At 30.7% G+C, this 26,551-nt stretch overlaps 1 protein-coding gene across 1 annotated transcript; it reads left to right on the top strand.

The window, feature by feature from the left end:
- The first annotated feature begins 239 nt into the window (after positions 1–239).
- LOC126843903 (bestrophin-4-like) lies at positions 240–25,927 on the top strand. Its single transcript, XM_050581708.1, has 10 exons — positions 240–716; positions 9,001–9,111; positions 10,528–10,699; positions 12,002–12,131; positions 13,892–14,133; positions 17,258–17,521; positions 17,751–17,966; positions 18,849–19,068; positions 20,583–20,710; positions 24,232–25,927. Exons 1-10 carry the CDS (start codon positions 646–648, stop codon positions 24,637–24,639), a joined length of 1,962 nt encoding a protein of 653 aa, XP_050437665.1. The 5' UTR covers positions 240–645; the 3' UTR covers positions 24,640–25,927.
- Positions 25,928–26,551: the final 624 nt, after the last annotated feature.

Raw genomic sequence — 26,551 nt, 5'->3', positions numbered from 1 at the left:
ATACCAATAATATTATAACGATAAACGCGGCTCGTCTGTTGTGTAATGACAATAGGCAGGTAGGTATAAATAACATATTTTGGCGCGACGTTATCAACGGCCGTGTGATAAAACGGCACGACATAGGTATAATAATGTTAATATAAAATATAAATTGTAAAAATTGTGCGTTTGTTAATATGACCGGCTATGACTCAGCGATTGGCGGCGTCTGCAGTCTGCACACCGCGCGGCGTTTAGTCGCGCTCGCGCCGTCGTCCGGTCAACGTTGTTCGCCGTGCCAATGCACGTAGGTCGTTCCGAATTGGCGCGTTCGTCGGCCGTCGGTTCTTCTGTGTGTGTATAACAAAATAATATAACATGTAATATAATATACAATTTAAAAACTGTTATTTGATTTGTATTATAAAAAAAAAAAAAAACCGAATTAAAAAATATGATACCGCCGCCGCCGTCGAGTCACGATTTTTCTTTGAAATCCGACCGCCCGAGGAGACAATCGCGACTGTCCGCTTTTTTTTCATTCTTCATCGACGGATAATAATTTTTTTTTTGTTTTATGATCGATTTATTATAACGCGTTGTGACCGAAACCGAAAAACCGCAGCTACCGCATATAATTATTATAATAATAACAACAACAAAATGACGGTTACTTATACGGCCGAAGTGGCCACTTGCAGGGGCTTTGGATGTTTTCTGAAACTTCTACTCAGGTAAAGATAACACAATATTATCACTATCGTAGTGAAATAATAATAATATACAGTAACGCCATTGCAATCAGTTTTTGGGGCTTTCGACCCGCCAACGAAATCTTAACCTAACCTGTATATGACCTGGTATAACCACCTAAGCGGTACCCTCTGACTTTTTTTTTCTTTCAAAAACCTCTAACGGTCGTTTTTCTTTCGATTGACTTATTATTAATCAAAAACATTCAATATGAATTATATCTACATATTAAGCAAACCGAGTGTAACATACGGCCGATACAACAATATCCGTGGTAAATATAATAATACACACCTACAATAAGTATTGCCCACAGATATATATTACAACAAGATAGCCGACTTCCTATAATAACAGGATAGAACATTGAAGTCGGGAAAATGGCCGACTTTTCTTATCAAAGAGCCCCTTGTTTACATATTTCTAGTGTAAAAAATTGAAATTTAATTCTCGGAAGGCGATAATTTATTCATACATTTTATATTTTAATGTTAGTGATATCATTTTATTATACTTATAATATATAATTTATAATATTCCTATAGGTATTGTAATTACCAATTTTTCTATTTTAATGTTAGTGATTTCAATTTATTATACTTAAATACATCATTTGTAATATTCATATGTTTTAATTACTAAAGTTTCTATTGTTATGTCAGTTATTTCAAATTGTATTTTTAATCGTTAAATAAATCAAAAGTTTTTCTTTTAACTTTTAATATTTTAGTTTAAAAAAAAAAAATTATTCAGAAGTAAAAACTTTGGTACACAGGTAATATGCACGAGCGAAACTTTTATGAGTTTTGCACATTAAGAACCTACCTATTGTAGTAAGTCAAATGTACTGAATTAAAATTTCTTAAAACTAATTTTACTATGATAATTTATAACGAAACTCTTCATTATCATTACTCTAGTTGTAATATATAATCTGTGGTATTGCCTTTGCAATGGAAACGACAACGATTATAAATCGCTTATCACAGAAATACTGTTATCACAAAAAATATATTTTTTTAAATTATTAATGGATTTAATTTTTATACTGTAGAAAACCACGGTAGCATAATATTATACATTACTTAGTATTCCCTGGGCGAGTATTTGATTTAGAGAGACTTGATTGAATTTTTTTAAAGGGGTGCTTAGTCCATTCGAATTCCCAGCCCCGGCTAATTTTAAGTGATTTATATTTTACCATTAGCAGTGTACTCGAGTCTCAAAAATTACTTATGGTTTTTTTTTTCCAACTCCAATACCGATCAACCCCCCTCCCCCTCGACCCTTCCACCCTCCCAGTTCCCGGCCACTGTTGGCGAATGATAATAACTATTCAGCCACGACGTGATATAATGTATTATCGTTTTGGCCAGACGCGAATGGGTCGTATAAAGATCAAAAAAAAAAAAATGTTTGTATTTGTTCAACATTAAAAACAACAACCATGTCGATGGCGTTAATTTTTTCCCAAGTGCCCGGCCAATGTGTGTCAGTGTGAGTTTGCACGAAAAAATACACAACTGTGGGACCGTCGTTTTTGTGCAAGCACTATATAATACAATATTGGCAAATAGGCAATAGCCTCGTTTCTCTTATTATTTTTCGGTCGTACACGCGGTAATTTATTACCTGCAAATGCCCTACCTAATTTCTATTATTATTTTTTTTTCTTTTATGAGTTTTTGTAAAAAAAAAAAAAACTGTCATACGTCCTAATATACTTTGACTAATTATTTTGGTGTGTACACAAAAAGAAGAAAAAAAAGAAACACACACACACACACATTGTAATGTACTCGTTAAACACCGATTGACTGTATACAGGTATTCGTTTATCGCAGTCTCGAAAAATATATTTCATAATCTTCTCGCTATGCAATGGTGTTTATTATCGATTTGACTTGTAATTATTTATACCGGAGATATCAATAGGTAATATAAGATTGTAGACTTCTTTTTTTAATGTATTTATGTTTACACTTTTATAGTTTGTAGTTCGCCCAATTTTAGTATAATTAAAAAAAAAAAATAACTCCATCCTTTATAACGTATGATATACCGGGTGATTTTTTCATCATGAGCCACACAATATGGGTTTAATATGGAAATTGATTTTTTTTTTCATATTGTCTTTATACAATGTGATCTTAATTTTTCAAAAAAAATTTATTTTTACCCCCCTCGTAACCAAGTTTTTTTTTTTATAGGAAATTTTGTAACTTTGTTACGCATACATTTTATTAACTTTTTAAATTGAGAATATTTTACTAGACATTTTGACTGGTTGATATCCATTGATAACTATTATTAAAGTTTTAAGAGTTTCAAAATTAGAACGGGAAGCGCGCAGTTAAAAATAATACAACACTTCTCTTGTCCTCCTGCCCTAAACTTAAAACTTTAATAACTTTAAAAATATATATCGAAAAATGGTTATCGACCAGTCAACATGTTTAGTACAATATTCTCAATTTAAAAAGTCTATGAAATCCATGCGTTACCGTTTAAGTTTCAAAAATTGATGTATAAAAAAATACTTAAGTTGGGAGTGGAGTAAACACAAAAAAATATGTGGAAAATTGAGATGACATTATATAAAAAAAACTATAAACAAAAAATGTAATTATTAAATAAACCCAATGAGATATTAAGCGGTTCACGATAGAATTATCACCTTATATAAAAGAATAATTTTAAGAAGCCCAAAGTTAAGTTATACACTATTAATGTACAATATTGTCTGGGTCTAATACTGTACTATAGAATTAACAAAAATGTTTTCAAAAAAAAAAAAAAATTATAAAAATATTCCATTCATTTTACAATTAAACTAGTGTAGGGCGTTAAAAGGATCACCCGGTATATACGTTATACAGTTTAAGAAGCTTAAGCTCGTATCATTTAAGCCCATAAGATATGGGGTTATATTTTTTAAAAATATATTGAAATTGGGCGAACTACTAACTATAAATGTATAAAAAAGAAAATCCTATGTCTTCTGAGATATTAGACGGTGTATATATATTTATATATATGTATATATTTCTTATTAGTTTAACTCCGATCGGTTAGCTACTGAGAATGTCGGGAACGTGATTTAACGTTGTATTAATATACTACAAAGACGGCGGTTGGCATCGGATTGTCGACCTTGCGTTCGAAGTGGCCAAGAGGAGCCTTAAGTTAATAGCAGATTATTTTTTTCTTCGATTTTCCGCTATATATTTTATTTATTTATATGATCATTATATATATACGTTCTCGATAATATATCATTAACGATACAATGATGATGTTAAAATTCTACTCGTCGAGTTCGTTGATTCGTTTGTGCATAAAAAAAAAAAAAAAAAAAATACAAGATAGGATTCAAAATAATTACACACGCGCTCTCCCGGCCAAGGACACCCTGTTGTTGTCGGCACATCAAATAAGAAGAGAGGTGTTAATGATCTTCATTATAATGTCAGCGGCGGTGATACATATAATACTATGTGGTTTGCCCCAGGCTGTTAAAACAAAGCTTGCGGATTTTTTTTTTATGGTCTACAATCATTATGTTGTATTTGTATTATAGGTATACACTATGATCGCCCGGTATTATATTAAAACCGCGTGTTCGAATTTTTATAAGCAATTTTTTTTCCATTAAAAGCATTCGAAACAACAATTGATGTTTGTATCGAAAATGTATTTGTAAGAACGTTTTGGTGTTGTTTTTATGTTATATATAAGTATTAGTCACGGTAGTCGGCTTTGAATAATTAGCATTTAAATGAGGGGAAAGGTGCAATGTATGGTTTTTGTCTAAAACGGGGTTAAGTAACCCCATTCACTGTTCCTATTATACTATGCATTTGTTCAAAACTGTTTATCGACCAGTCTATTTTATGTTATTAAATATAGGTTTTATTTTAAACTCGGAATTATTTTGGATATTTTATATCCTAAAGGATATTGGCCTTTTATTAGTTATTCTTAATTGTACTTTTATAGTTATTAGTTAACCCCAAACTGGATATATTTTCAATTTGTTCATTAATTAGTTGCATTAAAAATAATTGGCTACACATTTTGGCGGGTCGTGTAATGTGCGCCAATAAAATTATTACTACACGTCATCCTTCTTACCGTTTTAACTTTTAAACTTTAAAAATATTTATTCAAAACTTTGACCAGTCAAAATGTTTAGGAAATTATTCTTAATTTGTAAATTTACTAAAATATATATGTTTGAATTTAAGTTTCTAAAGTTGATAGAACTCTACAATTTAACATAATATAAAGATAAAAATTCAAATATTATGTAATATTGTAAAATAACATTTACTCTCAAGTAAAATGTCTAGAAAAGGAAAACGACCAAATTTGAATTGTTTTCATAGACATTGAGTGTGTAACGTTTAGTTATTATTGCATTTTTTTATTTGGAAAACTTATTTGTGATAGTTGTTTTGGTAAACTGGTCGATAATCGATCTTGAATGATTAGCACTTAAACGAGGGGAAATTTGCAAAGCATAAAATACTATCTAATCGCATTAGTAGGGACAAGTAACCCTACTCATTCTTCCAATTAAATCTGTACCTATTTGTCGAAAACTCATTTTCGACTAGTCAATTTTTTATTTAAAATGAAACTAAGGACAAGTACTTTACAGCAACGAGGTAGATCAACATATTATAATTATATAATAATTAAGAGCAAGACATAAGTCAAAATACTAGGAATTCTTATAGTAGTTGAAGTCATTTGAAATTTGATCAACCTTGGCCTTCGCATGAGTTTAGTCAGCGAGGCTAGCGTGCGTAATGTTTTATTCCATAAGAAATATTTAGTAAATATATAATTATAAATCATCAAATAAAATGAGCGATAATATTATAGGCTAAGTAAATCATAAGGTTTAAAAATAAAATAAATCCTTGACAACGTAAAAACGATTAGTGTTTAGTTGTTGAAATAAGCGTAAAGTGGTTAACCGCAGATGGCATGCAGATTTTAAGAAAAACCATCCACCACAACCATGAATTCCGGAAAAATTGCTGAATTTTATTAATCATTGAAAATTTCCAATTTAAATTAAACTAACCGTGTGTGTCTTCTCCTTGTTACGCTCAGACGCCAACCATAGTTTGTCGATTTCCAGTGTTTAACCCTTATAATAATAATGTACAAATTATTGATAGTTGTTATTAACTATAGTATAACGCGACTAATACATAAATTGTATCTTTTTTTTTTATGAGTGTAAAACCACGTTATTGATTTCTAACTGCAGCTATTCCAAGCGTTTACAAGTACATTAATACTATGTAATACCTACTTTGCAAAATAACAATAAATTAACGCGTTCAATGTTATTGAACGCTAACGTCATAGAAATACACAATTTCGTTGATAGTGATTTATAATGTTTGAAGGAACTGTTCGAGACTATTGTACGGCTGTTTGTATAGGCTGTAGTTTGAGGTTGGATTGCAGAAATATTGTAATTCCAGTTGGGTTCAGTTGGAAATCTTATGATAAAACTCCTTTTCGGTACAACCATATTTAAATATTATAAAATTAATGTAGCCACAAAAGTAAAAACTGTAATGTTAAAAAATGTATTTATTATATTTAAGTCCCCGTCTTTTTAAATTATTTGAAAGAGAATATTGCAGGTATAAACGGCAAATAATAAGAAACGAGCTTTGAATAATTTTATAAGTACATAATATCTCTATTAAAATACTAGAATTTTTTCCACCGTTTTTCCGCCAATTGTCCAAGAAGGTAGTCTATAATGTAGGTATATTACTGTCCACTAAAGAGTATTAGTAAGAGTAAAAAATAAAAAATAATTTTTAATTAGAAATTACTAACAAAATAAAAATAAAATTACTTAATTTACTTAATTTACTTCACTTTAGTGCCGCACGTTTGTAAATGTAAACATTTTTGTATAGTTTTTTAAGTTGTTGCAGTTTTGTTATATTTGTAAAAAATAATATTTTTATGCTGGACTACACGAATAGTGGTCATTAAGTGTTTAACGAATCATTAAATTTAATGGCTTGTGATTAGTTCACTTAATTAATAAACAAGTGTGTAGTAATTGTGGGGCATTGCATAGCATTGCTGTATTACAAAATTATATCGTACTATATACCTAACCTAACTTAGACCAGAGTGGAATATTTTTTTGGGGACTATCAATGTGGATTTTGGCAAAATTTATCAACAATTGACTAGTTGTGACAATTGACTTGTTTATTTATGATATTAATCAATTATAACAAACAACAGCTGTGGATTTTCGACTGTGTGAACATTTCCAGAAAAACGAATTAAATTAATAAAAAAACAGTTATGGTGTATTAAACACACAAGTGTAAAAATAAATGTGGGAATTCCACGATAGATATAATAGGGTTGAACACTAGACTTGAACAATAATGGTGCCTGTCACCGATTTTATGTAATCTAGTATTGGATAATTATACAGTACATTATTAGGCTTGGCGAAGCAAGTTGAATCACACACGTCGTTGCAGTCATGTTTGGAGCACAATCCTTAAGCCATTAGGAAAACCTGAAGAACAAAGGTTACAAGTTCTTTTTTTTTGGGGGGGGAGGGAAGGTATTAAGATGGTATATCGACCATGTTTAGTTGTAGTTTACTCAAAAATGAAGAAAAGGATGTTATACCTCTTATTTTCTAGCACAAAAATCCGACTACGCAGAATGTAAACCGAAGTTAGGTCTTATTGATACAATAGAGAAGGATCAGGTACTTAATACGGTTGTCAAGTAAAATGTGTCACGTTGTCCTTTAGTTAACGCTGAAAGACGGCGGTGTAACTTGATCCCAGTACAAGCTTGGCGTTAGTTTAGAGATGTTTCATTAATTTTTTAAATACTTTATGGTATGAGGTTGGTTGTCTAGAAATATTGGGAAAATGTAATTTATAGTGGCAGGTATAAATAAAGGTACAAAACCATTATGTATTCTACTTAAAGCGCCATACAAACAATTGTGTTTTAACTACTCATATATGCCTATCGTATTTTGAGTTTGAGCAACGATTTTTTTTAATTTTGACTTTTGTTTTGATAGTATTAATAAGTTGATAACATGTGCTTTGAATTTATTGTGATTATTATTTGTATTGAATTTACACTAATTATTTATTATAACTAGTAAGTATTTAGTATAATATAAGAAGATTAAAGTAGGCATGTGTGGAGGAAAAATGATTCTATGTTTAATAGTACTCTAAGAAAACCCAAGAAGCAAAAGACAACTTATTGTTAGTACATCACGAATATGAATTGTGTTCATACAAACTCATTTATGTATATTTATAATAATTGAACATTATTTCTTGTATTTCATTAAACATATTTTTTATTTCAAATAACTCGATGCATAATAATATGTACAATACATAATATATTATATTTTATACTTCTTTAATGATTGTTAATAATTTTTCAACTGTAGAGAGGGTCTGTTCAAAGGAAAAATTCATAAATTCGTTTTTTAATTTTCAAAATTGATGTTGAGAACTTTAAGATCTTGTGAATATATGAAAAAAAAAACACTACAAACGCAAGAAGATAGATATTTGTCATAGCTTTAGTATAAAATAAATACTCAATCGGTATAATGAATTTAATTTGATAAAAGTCTATGTGTTACATCTTATAAATGCTTAATTTTCTCTTAAACTATAAGAGATAGAAAGGTGATCCTAAGTTTATTGTAAAGAGTTTGTCAAGAAAATACAGAGATATGGATTAAAACATTAAGAAAAACTATTTAAATTGTTTACATTTTTTTTTAGCCACCGAGATCTCTAAAATCGATTAACGGATTTTGTTATTTGGGGTCTTATTATAATCATGTTGGCATGTAGAAGTCTGTGAAACGTTTCAAAACTTTATCTCCTACGGTTCTTTCACTACCAATTTTTAAAGTTGTATATCTTAAAAACACATTATTTTCATTACATTTAAATTAATTGCTTAATAATAAAATTATATATTTTAAATCATTTTCGGAAAATTAAAAACCAAGAAGTCTACTTACCGATTCTCCTACTTGGCAAGAGTTTTTTCTTATGAATTAAAATAATATGTCAATATTAGACTACATCGTGACATATGGCAAGCTAGTGGAATACACCGATATAACTTTATAGTTTTGTATGAAAAAAAAAAATAATTAAGATATGTAACCTAACTAACGTATGCTTAAAAATTTGTATTTTCCAGGTGGAGAGGAAGTATATATAAACTTGTGTGGCCCGATTTGGCGGCATTTCTTATATGTTATTACACGCTAAATATGACCTATCGTTTTGTACTGAACCAACAGCAAAAAAGGTAAGTATTATTTAGTAGTATTGTAATTTCTCATTAATTTTTATTGTGCCAAAGATAGTCAATTTGGTTATTGTTATTATTTATTTCTAAATCGTCGAGTAAATGATTTTTATTTAAATTCTATGGTAAGTATGTTTTGGAAACGAGAAAGAGTTGGTTGAAAAATATCGAGGGGGCCCAGTTTCCCCAAACTTCGCCACTGTTAGTGTTATGCAAAAAAATGTAATTAGTTTTTTAAAAACATTACTAGCCCTACAACCAGTATAGTATGTACCTACATTTTAATAGTTAAACTATACAATAGGTATTAGGTATTATTCTTATCTTAGAAACGATCTTGAGCAAAACTTGGTGTAAAACATTATTCCGCTTGTATTTAAAGCTGTTTTTTTTTCAATTGTATATTGTAGTCATAAACTTAAGCCTATAAAGAAATCACTTTTTTAGGTTGTAAATGTTTACAACATGACAGGAGGCGCGTCATGTGGTCGGTTAGTTAAAATGCATACTATATTTACAGATAAATAATATTGCACTTGACATTATCCTTGTCTAAAAAAACCGTAAAAAAATATTATCGACGTCAGTTTAATATATATTTTAAGTAAAAAGTTTTTGTTTTCATAAAAAAAAAATAACGTTAAAAGTTGAAAAGTACCAAACTCGATACCGGGCGATTCTTTTAAGGCCCTACGCCAGTTTTCTCTTAAAAATATTGAAATTTAATAATAAATGTAATATGTATTTAGTTAAATTTATAAATTAAGAATAATTTTCTGAAAATGTTGACTGGTCGATAACCAGTTTTAAATAATTACTTATGAAGTTATTAGAGTTCAAAATTTAAAACGTGAGGTAGTTTAGTAAATTTTAAACTCTAATAATTATTATAAAAGTAATTATCAAAAATTGGTTATCAACCAGTCAAATTTTTTTAGTAAACTGTTCTTAATTTAAAAAATTAATTAAATATATACGTTACCATTTAAGTTTTAAAAGTTGATAAAGCACTAGAAAATAGTAAAAAGTTCAAAATTGGAATAGTGTCTAATAGAATACTACAATATTAGACTAATATTGTAGTATAATATAAACAAAATCGTTTTCAATAATAATAACTACAAAAGAGATGAGGTTATTTTGTTGGAAAATATGCTTAAAAAGTAATAGAAGTATTTATTGAAGGCCGTCTGTAAAAAAATATATAAGTTGAACAAATGTGTATATCGTTAAAGATAATTCAATAACCTGCTCGCAGTTGGTGAATCACACTTATTGCATGTCATAACCGAAAACATACTCGAAGTGATAATCGACATACAGGGTGTTCAACAAGCTTGGTACTTTAAGTAGTTGTTCACCACCGACATGTACACATTTTTTAGTAAACAATCGATTTATTTTCTTCAATTACAGGGTCTTCGAAAGCATATCGGAATATTGTGAGACTTACAGCGATTTAATTCCGTTATCGTTTGTGTTGGGTTTCTACATTTCCATAATTATGCAACGTTGGTGGGATCAATATTGTTCGATACCTTGGCCAGATCCAATTGCGGTTTACGTTAGTTCGCATATACACGGACAGGCAAGTATAATTTTTGTAATTTTAATAATCAAATACTTAAACGAAAATAATTATTAAAAAAAAAAAAAACTGCTCGGTCATGTCGTGAGTTATGTTGACGGACGGTATCTTCAATCAAGTCAACTGCTATCATCAATTTTTGTGCTTATTGTAAATTTTTAAATAAACATAATATTGTGTACAACATTATAACAATATTGTTGTTGTATGCTATTAATTTATAATTGTTGAGCTATATACTTTTGATTAAATAAAACCTATAAAAAAAACACTGTGTAGGTACCTTATAAAGTATTGGTTAAATAAAAAATAAACAGAACTCAACATTTTTAAATAGCCTATATTATATTGCCTTTTTTGAGTGTTGTGTAATAAAATAATTATACCATTCAGTAGAATGTCAATTATGCGTTATCTATTGAAATTATGATAATTCTAATTATCGCACTAAACGACAATAAACACTGACAGCATTAAGCCTTCCGTTAAACGATTATTATAAAATAGCTGTATTTGTTTTTAGTTGAGTAATAATTGTGATACTTGGCTGTTAAGCGTTAACGAAATCAATTGACAACTATTAAGTATTACAATAATAATATAAACGGTGCGCTGGAACATTACTTGTTTTGGATAATTTAATTTAAAAAAAAACTGCTCAGTAACCAGTAAAATAATACTACCCATACAGACCATTTATCAATTTCATAGATTTTCTAAGCTATGTAGAAAATAGTATTTAAAAAAACGATGAAATAAAAATATCAACAAAGAAATTTCAATATAAATCATTTAGATTTGCAAATTGGTTGTTTTGCAATATATTACTATTAACATTGTATAGACTATGGAAGGATTAAACATAGGTATACATAAGAGAGGTACAAATTGTAATCCTTTAATGTTCCTCCGATCTTCAATTTTTTTTAGTATTTGAACAAGGCTTGTTACCATGGTTGATATTAGTTGAGCACTATAGAAAGTGATCATTTAAAATTGAACAGTACTATTAATAAAATAGAGACATTTTTAAATTAATATATAAATAATTATTATAATTTTTTTTAAAAAAAAATTGTGCGGCTACCAGCAGCTAGTAACCAAACAAAGCATCTAATAGATATCATCATTGTTAACAATTTCATGCCGTTTGTCATGAATAAAAATATGTTGACAACGATAAAATGGCTTGAGAATTTTTAAGTTTAAAACAAAATACCTACTCGATATGCGATATTAGGCTATTTGAGAATTTACGGTTTAAAGCATAATTCCAATATGTATATTTTTTTTATATTCCAGGACGAACGAGGCAGGTTGATGAGGCGGACGATCATGAGATACGTTTGCCTCGGGCTAACTATGGTGTTTACAAACATTAGTCCGAGGGTTAAAAAACGTTTTCCCACGTTGGACCATTTCGTCGAAGCAGGTACATGCGACTAAATTATATATAATTATGTATAGAGTGTTCGGAATTTCATCGCCCACCTGATTTTTCGATTATTTACTAAAAAATTTGAAAAAAGTTACCTATATGTACCGAAAATATTTTTTGTTTTCATCATAAAATAATAATTTGAAGTGTTTGTATATATTTTATTAGCAGGGGGTAACTTTTGAAACTAAAGTCATAACGTATACATTTAACTGTATAGCAGGTTTGGTTAGGTACTGCATTATTTCCCCTGCTATTTAACATACAAACAAACGACATAAACTCACCAGCCTTATATAGAGAACTTGTTTGTTTTTGCCGATGATACTGCCCTAATTTTAACTAACGGCATTAGTAAAGAAGCTTTTCAAAAAAACCAGTCAGATATTATTTCTATTCGCCTGTGACATTTATTTTACTACACTATCTAAGCAACAATGATTTTCCAAACACAGACCGTATTTTACTACTTACATTACTTTTAGCTAAATGCACTCTACTCACAAATTCATGCTCCTGTATAATAAATTAAAAATTAATTTTACCGCCAAATACTTGAGTGTATAAATGAGTGATGTATAATTTATAACAGGTAAAGCCTGTGGTTATAAGTCGTGAACTATTCCCCACGCTGCAATATGTATTTATATTATCGTTTTTTGTGTACTTAAATTTCTGTAATACTACTTTAAACAATGTTATCTAGTTTATTAGAATTTTTCTCTGTAATAGATAAGACTTCATGGCCCCTCCACGAGCTCGCTCAGCGAGGCCCCTTATATTTTGTAAAGGAATAAATGAGTAATAATAATTCGCTTTTTGGATTAAACATAATTTGCTGGAAATGTTGACTTAATGTTTTAGATAACTACTTTTAAAGCTTAAAATTTAGAATGAGAGGAAGGGTAAACGTGCGCATAATTTAACCACACTCTACCATCCGTCCAAAATATTAGCTCCAATAACTTAAAAAATAACTATCCATATTTTAATAAAATAATTCTGAATTTAAAAATTGATTTAAATGTATACGTTACTGTTTAAGTTTCAAAAGTTAACACCCCGTAATCTTGTAACCGAAGTCGAAAAAAATACAATGACCTTAGACTATTATTATATGAAAAAAATTTAAAAGGTTTTGCATAGGTAACTTAAATTAATTTAATAATAATAATTTATTGGCCACCTAAGAATACATTTTAACAAAAAGAAATAAGTATAATGGCCGAACTCACCACTGAAGGTAACCTCTTTTTGGTGAAATTGGAGTACTAATTAATATAAGTTGACTATAAAATATGAAAATGAAAAAATAAGCTAATATTGAATAATAATGAATAATAGCAATATTAGTGGGTAAAAATAAATATAATTTAAACAATATAAATAAATTCGATTCACATCGTATACACTAAAAAAACTATAAGTGGTTCATGTTATATAAGATTTACAAATAAAAATATGAATTGGGACTCAATTCAAATAGGTTTTGACCTACTCGTGAAAAACATTTTTTCTCGGTTATACCGATGCCTTCGACGAATCAGGCGCGCCATTAAACTCTGAATACTCTGTATGGTTAGAAATTAATTTCAAAAATGAAAAACCCATGATTTGTAACCGTCTAAACGATGCGATAAATATAATATAATTATTACCTATCCGTGTATACGTTTTTTAATGTGTAAGTTTTGCGTGTTCGGAATATCTAAACAATATTATATTTTATTCGCGTGTGCTCCATACGTTATTAGGTCTGCTGTTGGAAAACGAAAAAACCATTGTGTTGGACTTGAACGATAAGTTTCCAAGACATTCCAAACACTGGCTGCCGGTCGTGTGGGCCGCTAGCATTGTGACCCGGGCGAGGAAGGAGGGACTTATACGTGACGATTTCGCGGTTAAAACCATCATTGACGAATTGAACAAGTTCCGTGGACAATGTGGATTACTGCTCAACTACGACTCGATAAGCGTTCCATTAGTATACACACAGGTACTACACACACACCCAACCGTTTGTACTGTTTAGTTTGTCTACAATTTTCGTTCGGTCCTTATTTGCACACACACACACAACTAAAACCCGAATTAGTGCATCGTGCAAGACACTAATCCGTTTTGAGGGGCCTCACACACTAGCATTTATCAAGGCGCACTGTATAGGCAATTTTCCGCTAAAACTAAACATTATGTCACCATTTTCAAAAATATTTTTAAAAATTAAGAGATAAGTGTCAAGTGATAAGAGATAAGATACAAGCGATTAGAGATTGGAGATAACAGATAAACGATAAGTGATAAGAGATGTCATATCCATAATTCGAAATTTTTCAGTGGAGCGGAGAAAATAACTAAGTTTTTTGTAGCAATAATTACATTGCTTTAATAGGTAGTGCACAATTTGGTTTTATCTAATCTGTGTTAGTTCTTTAATTAGGTTTCAACATTTTAATCCTTCTATGCTAAGGGAAACGGAAAGTGCCATATTTTTTTTAAAAATAAAGACTAAAACGCGAAATCACTTTCTGAAGAATCTACCGGTACAATTTCGGTAGATAAAAAATTACTCAGAAAGTCATTTTTTATCAAACTTCCGCCGGAACTCGAAGGAAAATAACTTATAAAACTAGAAAAGTTTAATATTTGTTCACCTTGAGATTAGTCGGCATAATAAAAATTGCCACTGGATCATTTTTGTCAATTATTGCCTATCCTTTGCCCCTTAATGAATAGCGCTTTCCGTTCGCCTCAAGGAGCCTCTACACCTGCGTATTTTTGGTCGAAAACAACTCATTCCAATTCAAACGTACTGTTCCTAAGAATACTTACTCTGATTTAAGTTTTGAAAAAAATATTTGAGTTCTGCAAAACATTTTCAATGCATCGGTCGTGGCGCAATTTCAAAATTATTTTTAGTTGATTAATTATTTCAGTTGAAAAAAGTAAAAAATTGTTTTTTTTATATATTGAAATAATTAATTAACTGAAAATAATTTTAAAACTGTGCCAACACCGATGCCTTGAAAATGTTGTAAAGAATTCAAATGTATTTAAAAACTTAAATCGATATATCCTTAAGGACAGTTTGAAGTAGATACATGTGCTTTTGTACAAATATAGATCCTATGTCATATATACAGAGTGATTCATTAAAGATAAGACTAATTTTCTCAGAATATATTAATATTGTGAACAATATTTTTTTCCAAGATTTTTTAGTTCACATTGTACTATATTTTTCAATATTTTGATAATTTGCATCACCAATCCTCGAAGGCCAAAAAGAGGGATTTTAGTTTTTTTTAAAAGACAACAAAAAATATTTTAGCGTTTGAATGTTGAATTTTGATTTATTTGTTCATTAGCTATGACTTTGTTGAGATACTACATTTTCTCTTAATAATTATCATGTTTCTTCGGTTTTCCAAAACCGGTAGCACTTAAAGTTCATATTTATGTTCGCAGTGTCCATTTGGCGATAACACTCTAACAAAAAAAAAGTCACTGGTATAAAAGACTTTGAAATAATGATAGACAAACGGTTCTTATCTACAGATTACCTATTCAAACACAGGTACACAGTTGGTTTTACAAACCCACTATATCAAATTATTTTTATGCGTGTAATAAAACAACCCGTCTTTGTAGTAACGATTGAAAATATTAAAAAATACAGTCAAAAATTCAAATCTTTAAAAAGTCATAACAAATGAACCAATAAATAAAAATTCAAACAATAAAATATTTTTTTATTTTTTGTCTACAAATGTATGCAATTAAAAACATAAGTTGCCATGTAAAAAAAAACTGAAATCCCCCTTTTTGGCCTTCAAGGATTGGTGATAAAAATTTTCAAAAAATGGAAAAATATAGTCAATGAGTACCAAAAAAATCTTGTTCAAAATATTAATATATTCCAAGAAAATTAGTGTCTTATCCTTAATGAATCTCCATGTATATATGACACAGGATCTATTTTTGTACAAAAGAACATGTATCTACTTCAAACTGTCCTTAAGGATATATCGATTTAAGTTTAAAAAAAATATCATTCGAATTCTTTACAACATTTTCAAGGCATCGGTGTTGGCACAGTTTTAAAATTATTTTCAGTTAATTAATTATTTCAATATGTAAAAAAATGCAGTTTTTAACTTTTTTCAACTGAAATAATTAATTAACTGAAAATAATTTTGAAATTGTGCCACGACCGATGCATTGGAAATGTTTTGCAGAACTCAAATATGTTTTCAAAACTTAAATCAGAGTAAGTATTCTTAGGAACAGTACGTTTGAATTAGAATGAGTTGTTTTCGACCAAAAATACGCAGGTGTAGAGGCTCCTTGAGGCGAACGGAAAGCGCTATTCATTAAGGGGCAAAGGATAGGCAATAATTGACAAAAATGATCCAGTGGCAATTTTTATTATGCCGACTAATCTCAAGGTGAACAAATATTAAACTTTTCTAGTTTTATAAGTTATTTTTCTTCGAGTTCCGGCGGAAGTTTGATAAAAAATGACTTTCTGAGTAATTTTTTATCTACCGAAATCGTACCGGTAGATTCTTCAGAAAGTGATTTCGCGTTTTAGTCTTTATTTTTAAAAAAAATATGGCGCTTTCCGTTTCCCTTAGAATAGAAGTATTAAAAATGTTGAAACCTAATTAAAGAACTAACACAGATTAGATAAAACCAAATTGTGCACTACCTATTAAAGCAATGTAATTATTGCTACAAAAAACTTAGTTATTTTCTCCGCTCCACTGAAAAATTTTGAATTATGGATATGTCATCTCTTATCACTTATCGTTTATCTATAGTCTCCAATCTCTTAACGCTTGTATCTTATCTCTTATCACTTATCACTTATCTCTTAATTTTTAAAAATATTTTGAAAAATGGTGACATGAAATTTCTTGTATCCAGCTCAATAACATACCCGTGTAAAAATGTACATGATGTCGACCAGTTTTTTTATTTAATGAATGATACGTTTGGATTTGTTTCTAAAGTTTAATAACGAATATTATTGCCGTACGACCTAAATAATGAAAAACCCCAAACAGTTACCGCTGGTGTTAAATTAAACCGGATTATTATTTAATGTGTGTTATTAGGTGGTCACGTTGGCGGTTTATTCGTTTTTCGTCACGACCGTTATGGGACGGCAATGGCTGGACAAACCCCCTGTGGCATTGGCCAATTTAAAACAACGTTCCGACGTCGACACCAACTATATCGACCTGTACTTTCCGGTTTTCACCACGTTGCAGTTTTTCTTTTACATGGGCTGGCTGAAAGTGGCCGAGTCGCTAATAAATCCATTCGGCGAAGACGACGACGATTTCGAAGTCAACTGGATCGTCGATCGTAACGTTCAGGTATAAACATTGATAAATAATATTATCACTGTGCTTGCGTGTTAATTATTTCACATATATATAATATACAGAGTGAACATTTTTAAATTTGACGGAAAAACAGGGGGGATTCGTTGGTTGAAATACTTATTCGAGTACATTTTGGAGCTATTTGTTTCCTATTTAAATTCGATGGATTGGTATCCCAAATTGGAATTTCTCAAATATTTTTATACATATGTATACATAGGTGTCCTATTTGATCGTCGACGAAATGCATCACGAACATCCGGAATTAATTAGGGATCAATATTGGGATCAAGTGTTCCCAACCGAACTACCATACACTGTGGCCGCCGGTGAACGCGAACATCACCCCGAACCTTCCACGGCCAACATTGCAGTGTCCGAGGCTGACGCCGAGTATTCATTGCCGCCCAAGTGCTGTGACGATGGTAACAACGGGGTAAATATATATATATATTTTATAATAATTAAAATCCGTCTCGCGAAAGAACGGTACTGCGTAGGAATCTCCCTGAGATCTTTGTTATCGTACTACGTTGTTGTTTTACTTTTATTGTGGATGTGGTTCGTGGAGATGGAGAGATGGATACACTGGTTTGACTAGAAGAGAGAGGAAAATATGGGTAGAAGGGGTGAAGAGCGGAGCTGGTAGCGAAATAGAACGAAGACAGAGAGAGAATATTGTATTGTATCGTAGTAATAATGTTAAGGAAATGATTCAATGTTTTTCCGCGAAGCAAAGAAATTAGCAAGATTTTTTAATTTAATTTTTATCAAAAGAACAAATGCATTCGTGCACTTGAATTTACTTATATTTTTAAAGTACTTCAATCCCAAAAATGTCTTTTGGTTGCCCTGACAAGAGGGCAAATATTAGTAATTTTTATGACTAATTAACTGTGTAATTTTTTCATTTTTGTTGGTGTTTCTTTAATTAACTACAGATTTTTCGAGGAAATGTTATACATTATGTACATATTGCCACTATTTACCTTCATTGCAATTTTCAGACCTTAAGTCTCAAAAACTACGTTGGAAAAAGTGGAATTTAGACAAATATTTCATCCCTTCTAGGGCAGAGAGAGTTTATGATATTTTCGTAGCTATGTAAAGCGATATCACTATAGTATCTAAAGAATATTCCAAACGAATTGAGCACTAACTGATTTCAAAGGGGTTGGACTGAACTTCTCAATGCTCTGCATAACATCTAACAAAATAAAACATATGTTGAATTATGATTGTCGCTAATATCGAGGGCCAATCGAAGCTATGTCTGTGTATAGTAGTGAATTATGCTATTTTTTTTTTATAATTTCAGGACGACGACGACGCAAACAGTGGTATACATTTTATTGCTTCGGGTGGAAGCTATAAAAGATCAAATAGTCATTTACGGGGACGGCCGGTGTCGTCGCACAGTTCACACGATCATCAAAATCAAAACAACCAAAGCGTTGCCAGTTCGTTAAACCGCGTTGGCTCGGTGACTTCGATATTGAAAAACTTATTTAAACGTTCCAACCAAAATACCGGCGAAGGTTAGTAACCGCCGTTTGGGGCTTTTAACATCAGCTAGAAAAAAAAAACAAACAAGACAGAATTGTCTGTCAATCATCAATTTTCCTTGAACATTTTATAAAGAAAATCAAACGATACCACCCTGTATTCATTAAGTTTAACCAACTCATTTTTTGTTTTAGAATATCGGCAATTTTGTAGTTTTTTCTTTTGGGGATCTAAATTTTTAACTTTTTTTAGTATTTTCTAGAGCTCTAACGGCTTTTCAATGAAAAGCATACACGTTTTGTAAAAGAACATAAACTAGAGTGTCACCGAAAAGTAAAAACTACAAAATTGCAATTATTTCAAAAGAAAATGAATATCTTGAACGAAAAAACAAATATTAATAGTGGTAATCCTAATTTTGTAAGTACTTAAAATGGAAATAGTTTAATCTAAAATTCGAATGGTGTGAATGAATCAATTTCAATTTTCAGCAAAAAGTGAGACAGACTACTAAAATATATTAAATAGCCAAAGGTGATTGTCTTAAGAATGATCTTGCTATCCCATCTAGAATGTTATCTGAAGTAAGGATATCATTTTCTTTGCATCCTAATGAACCTTGTTTCACATAATGTTTGTGAATTGAGAATATTTATTAGTATGAAAAAACCGTAGTTTCTCGCTAGGTACATATATAGATGTACAGTTTATTTTTTAACAATTTTTTTCAAGTTATATTTTGGCTAGAATTTTAAGACCAAAGAAGTAGGCCTAGGTATAATTAACATAGTCTGTTTTTGCCCCTTTTAAACAATAGGAACAATTATCGCTACTTTCGATGGATCGAATTAATTGCTAGGTTAATTATACTACTATATTTCTAATCTGTACAATTGATAAAATCACAATTTCGCATATTTGTTTAACAGCTAGTGGGAGATGCTATTTCATAAGACAATATTGTGACTAAATTTATATACTTAAAGGGTTTAAACTCACATTAGTAATGGCAATTTACGGATTTATCAGATTTTCAGACTGGCATTTTGTTTGTTTGCCTAAAAACAATTGTTGTTTTCAATCAAAGTTGTAAAATTAGACAAATACCGGTTTTTATAAGTGTATTTTTTTTTTGGGGATAAAGAAAATTTAATTTAAAAATCCGGTTGTCGTTTGCGAATGACGCATTAAGTCCATCCCAAATTTATATTTTAGTGGTCTGTCTTGTTTTCGCAGAAAAATGTCATTGACTATTTCAATCTAAGTAGCAAACCATGATTAGAGTTACATCAATTCTGTTGGGTTTTCTACACCAAATCATACACCAATCGGTGCTTTTTTCATCAAAATACTAACACCTTAAATACTTAGCAAAAAATGAGATTTCTACAAATTTTACAAAAAAGTCCTCGAAATTACTATGGTAAAAAGAATGTGGGTCTGTGTGGAGCAAAGCTTCTCGTGATTTGGTTTAAAATAAAATATATATGATTTTTATTTCGAAAAAACTTAACAATAAAATATATTATAAAAGTCAATTATATAGGTTTGCTGTCAAGAGTGTCTAGTGGAAATAGATTGCCAGGCAGCACCTGGCAAAGTCAAGATAGTCTACAAAGCAGCAGCAGTAAACTACTTCAACAACAGTTTGGCAGCGTGCGTATAGCTGACCAGGTATGAGACTGTTTCACTTGTTAGGCTATTAAGTTATAAGGTTTTGTAAAGGGAGTCGCTGTACAGTTTAGACTATTAGCTTCTAACGTAAGTCGTATCAATTCTCTTTACCAGTATGCACCACTAATTATGCCGCTGACCAATCTATAATGAAGATGATGCGGTTTGCCAATGTTAAATCGTCCTTCCACTATAGTGTAGGCGAGATAGGAAATAATTATGAAAGACAATTATTATAAAAATCATTAAGAAGGGTCCTCTACCAAACATACTAAAAAATCCCACATCCCACCTCCCCCTATTGAAGAATATTATACTTGTAATACTTTTCCTACAAAAGTTGTTGCTCGTATAATTCAATCTATAAGTTTGCTCCTTATACGTTTTTATATAAGTGCAAAGGATTGGTCAGAAAAACAGGCCGAAATTGACTATTTTGAACATTTAGTAACATTTATGCTGTTTTTTTTTTATATTCGTGGCGGAAACATATTTCTAGACTGTATTTAATGACTTAACAGTTATGTTGTATTTGTATAATGTTTTTATAAACGCTAAATGTATAAAAACAGAAAAATCTACCAATTTAAGTGTAATATTATACAAAATATACAGCATAAATGTTATTACATTATCAAAAATTTCCGTTTTGGGCTGCTTTCCTGACCTAACCTTTGCGCTTACTTAAAAATGTATAAGAAACAAACTAATAATTAATTAAACGAAGAAAAACTTTTGTTGGAAAAATATTGTAAGTATAATATTTTTCAAGAATTTTGAAAAAAAAAATGGTTGTAGTGATGTTTAAAGCCTCTCAACAATTAAGCAGTGGGGGATGGGATTTTTAGTATTTTTTGGTTAGGGACACTCCTTATTTATTTTCCAGCTCGTCACTTCGACTTTCATAATTAACCACTTTATTAGTCTATCTCGCCTACGCCATCCTTAATATTGTTTTTTTATAGTTATAATCGCTTACTGTTGGGCTATCTGCCCTTATTTTAATAATAAACCCATTAAGTTCTTCTAGTGTCTATAATATAGGCATGCAATCATTAAACTCAATATCCCATGAAACGCGTATTGCCTATAGTCGGCTGCTTATGAAAATGTCCACTAGTCGGTGGCAGCCATTTTGTGAACAGTTTTATCCATGATATTTATTGTTTTTTCTAATACTTATCAAATATAATAGTATAACAATAGACTGATAGTAGAGAGAGAGGTTCCCAAGGGTCGATATCGTTAAAAAGAGATAGAGAGATTTGTTAGGTATCCTATGGAAAAAATGAAAATCATATCATAGAAAAATAGTAATATGATAATACCTGATAACGAAATGTTTATTTTACAAATTTTTAATTAATTTTTATTTAAACATCGAACTTTAATTTTAGCTTATATAGTATAGCTTGAAAGAGGAACTGAAAAGGTATTGATTTTACAATACCTAGTCAATTTTTTTAAATTTAAATGTATTTCTGTGATTTTCACTCTCAGACATACCTAATAACTTATCAACGTTTTATTCAAGTACGCTATCGAATTCTTTTAAAATTTAGTATTTAAAAATACATTTTTAAATTTTTTATTCAAGTTACACGTTTACACAATAATAAATAATAATTAAATATTATTTAATTATTTTATATTTTCATGTGCGTATTAGTTGTCGTATACAGGATGTTCCAGCATGAAAGGCAAGTAATAGGTGATTGAACATCTGGGGGACCCCCAAATAAGCCCCCGTTTTCTTTTTTCGATATGTCAAAAATTGAAGATTTCGACAGTTAAGTAAAAAAATAATGACTTAAAGATATAAAAAATTATTACCTGTTATTCAGTGCAAAAAGATCACCTTAAAAGAGGGGACAAATCATTTTCAGTCCCTTTCGGCCCCTTACTCAAAAAATGATAAGAGATAAATGATTAGAGACTAGAAATAAATGGTAAGTGATATGTGCTAAATGATAAGAGATAAGAGATAAATAATTAAAAACAAGAGATCAGAAATAAATAATAAGATTTAAGTGATAAGAGATAAATGATTAGAGACTAGAAATAAATGGTAAGTGATATGTGCTAAATGATAAGAGATTAGAGATAAATAATTAGAAACAAGAGATAAGAAATAAATAATATGATATTAGTGATAAGAGATAAATGATTAGAGACTAGAGGTAAGAAAAATATGATTAGATGAGTAAGAGATAAGAAAGAAGAGTTAGGGGCTGAAAAAGACTGAAAATAATGTGACCCCTCTTTTAAGGTGAGCTTTTTGCACTGAATAACAGGGAATAATTTTTTTTATTTTTAAGTCATTATTTTTTTACTTAACTGTCGAAATCTTCAATTTTTGACTTAACGAAAAAATGAAAACGGGGGGCTTATTTTGGGGTCCCCTAGATTTCTAATCACCTGTTACTTACCTTTCATGCTGAAACACCCTATATGGAAATAAATAACTTAATTATTCCACGTCTTTTTAATTTTTATTTCATGGGATTCCCAACTATTCTATTTATCTCTTACTGACATTATTGACCCCTCGTCAGTATAGGCGGGGTGTGTGGGAGGCGGAGTCCATTTCCATTATTGGTCTACGAATATAATCATCACCTATCTTAACATTTCCAAGATTTATCGGCTACACGAAGGTATTATCATCACCTAATCTAACCTTTTCAACATTTTTATCGTGGAAATGTAACGTAGCCTTTTTTACTTTCCACGAAAACGGTACACAAAATGACGGCGCTGCGCGCATTCATTGAGTTTAGTGCCACGGTCTATGGTTTTTTTTTGATTTGTCGGGTAATCTAATCTTCTTCTTCCTCTGGCACATAATACTCTCTAAGAATTTTGGCCGCCATCACAATATCCCTCCATTTCTCTCGATCCTGAACTAATTCCCTCCATTCCTGTACTCCCAATTCTCAAGGTCTTCTTCCACAACATCCAGCCATCTTTTCCTGGGCCTCCCTCGAGGTCTTTTTCCCATTGGTATCCAGTTTAGGACTGCTCTACTTATGTCATCCTCGCTGCTCCGCATCACGTGTCCTAGCCATTGAATCTTTTGCCCTCTTATGAAGCTGATGACTGATGCAATTCCCAATAATTCGTCTTGCAGTTCTTTATTAAATTTTCTTCTCCAAGTTGCATTTTCGGTATTATAAATTGGTCCAGAAATTGTCATCCAAATTCTGTTTTCAAAAGTCCTGAGCCTTCTTTCGGTTGTACTGGTGGTAGTCCATGCTTCACAGCCATAGGCGAGTGCGTGTAGGCCTTATTATTGCCGTATATAGTCAAGCATTGGTTTTCTTCGAGAACAGGTTTGATTTTAAGAACTTACTCGAGGCAAATGACGCTCTGTTATCCTGACTCGTATTTCCCTCGACCAATCATTTTTAGTACTCGATACAGCTGCTAAGTACCGAAATTCATCAACTTTTTCGAAAGTTAGGGACCCGGATAATTTCTAATCGGTTGGTTATTTTTGTCGTGTACGACGAATATTTTAGGTAATCGAAGAACTCGACGAACAAATGACGATCACGGCCGGCGGCAAACTCGAGAGGAGAAACGATCAGAAACCCAGCGTGCGAACCGTGTTTCCTCCACAGCCGTCGCTGCCGGACGACAGTGCATCGTCGAACCTGTCGAATATCACCTACACCGAAGTGTTGTCGATCAACGACGACCCGGATTACCATCGCCGGTCGCCCATGACCTACAGCAGCAGCAGCACCACGAGCCGGCGTACCCCTAGCACCAACAGCCTGCTGTTCGTGGTGGAACCGGTGGCCGAGGCGGAGTTGGCGACCGACCAACAACCGCCACCGAACTCGGCCAAATCCGACAGCGGCACGTCTTTGGCTACCTACGAATACGACGAGACAAACAGAAGAACGCCCGATCAACACGATTGAGACTTTAGGGACTAGTAAATAATAATAATACAAATATTGAGAACTAGCAGTCGCTAGCAGCTGCTGCCGTCTGCTGCGACCGCGGTAACCGCGGTACTCGGTAACCTAACCGCAACCTAGGTAACCGTGGTAAGTATAACAACTTTTCATAAACACGACGCGAGGAAAATCTATTTATTGTATTTCGGATGTACCTAGTTTTTTCTTTTTTTTTTTTCAATGTATTTTTAGAATAATACAATAAAACAGTTTGACCGGAATATTTTTCATGGCGAGTATAGTGACTTAGACTTAGTCTGAGCATGTATTGTAACATTATTGTAAAACAATATTGTCGGATAGGTATTTTACAATGTAATTGAGAAACTATTATAATATTATTATCCATTTTGTACTATATAGTCAACGTTTTTGTTGTTGCCGACGAATAATTGAGATGATATAACATTTTGACGTACGAAAAACAAAATGTGAATACTTATAATATACTATATTTTGTGTACCTATTATTAGCAACCTTAATTTTTTTTTTTAGATAATATTATAATTTTTCAGATGCCAATAATTGTTTTGCCGTAATGAATTTATACAATTTTTTATAGTTTAATACCTTTTTTGTTTTATTTGTTCAATACCGTTTAAATGGTGGTGGGTTTTAATTGTGTCGATTATTTTAGATACAAAAATAAAAATTGTTTTTAAGTTCAAACAATGTATTTTTATTTTTAAAAAATAGTCGGATTTTGATCATTTTTTATTGTGCATAAAAATTTTATAAATGACATAAGAAATGTTACGTTTTATTTTTTTATTCTCGTGAAAATGTTGATTTTGATGTGACTTTGATTACAAGTATGTTGTGTACTATAATATTATAATTAGAACAAGATATTTTCTTTATTAATTCAACAAGGCAAATGTAATAATATTATGTAGATAGATTTTTATATAATGTTTATACTGGATGTAAGTAGGTTTTTTAGATGCTAAACTAAAACCAAACCATGTACATCAACCCAAACTTAATATAATTTAAACAATTTTTAGTATACCAACAATAAAGCTGTTGTTGTTCTGAAACTGATTTAAGCACTACTTCAAGTAGGTACATAGTTTTTATAATATTATATTGTGTATAGGTACCTACTCAGGGCTGGCACTGAAAATTATTCAAGCAATGTTGTGTCAAAATAAAGATACCAAAGAGGTTTGATTATTTTCATAAAAAGGCATAGTGATAATTTTATTTCAAAACCCTTAATGTGATTTAATGATTGTCGAAACAAGTAAAAAAAAATAGTATTTTAATAATGATTTACTATATCAGTTTTTATCTATTTATATTAAAAACGTGACTAGATTTTTAAATTTTTAATTGTTTTTTAGAGCAGGTTTTAGGAATTTAACAGATTTTTCTATTAATATACAAGTCCAATTACAATTAATTACAACACTTTTACCCCTTAGAACGGCTTTAAAAGCATTGTTTTGAAAATGTTTAAATTTATTTGAGACAAAATGATAACGTATTGGAATAGTTAAAACTTGCAAAATTTAAGGTGTAAAAAAATAAAGATGTTTTATTTCAATTTACCAATCAATTGTAGCACATTTTTTTTTAATGTCAATTACTTTGAAAACAACCGAAAATTAACTACAATTATAAATAATGTTAAACGTCTTTAATTTTTGATTAAAAAGAAAGGCGTGGACCCTATTCAACAAAGTCCCTAATACATTTATCAGATAAAAATTCAGATAATGTTTTATATTGTAAGTTTTTTTGTAATTCAAATTTGATACTATATTAGTGTGTTACACATACATTTCATAATTCTTAACTCAATGAATTTGGACTTTGTTGAATAGGGCCCGCGCTTTTTTTTTTTAGTCAAAAAGAATTAATGATGTT

This window comes from Adelges cooleyi, unplaced genomic scaffold (genome assembly GCF_023614345.1).
Source record: "Adelges cooleyi isolate 19-005CV unplaced genomic scaffold, UGA_ACOO_1.1 ACOO_flye_CR_arks_rails_tigmint_CR_PRNA_575, whole genome shotgun sequence".
NCBI lineage: Eukaryota > Metazoa > Arthropoda > Insecta > Hemiptera > Adelgidae > Adelges > Adelges cooleyi.
Note: the sequence above shows the minus strand (reverse complement) of the source record. Positions and strands in the feature narration are given on the sequence as shown.

Bases quoted from the DNA above. Each gene is read 5' to 3' on its own strand.
- LOC126843903 (XM_050581708.1), top strand. From the start codon at position 646: ATGACGGTTACTTATACGGCCGAAGTGGCCACTTGCAGGGGCTTTGGA. The intron at 9,112-10,527 runs GTAAGTATTATT...CTTCAATTACAG, and splicing joins CTGAACCAACAGCAAAAAAG to GGTCTTCGAAAGCATATCGG. The intron at 10,700-12,001 runs GCAAGTATAATT...TTTATATTCCAG, and splicing joins GTTCGCATATACACGGACAG to GACGAACGAGGCAGGTTGAT.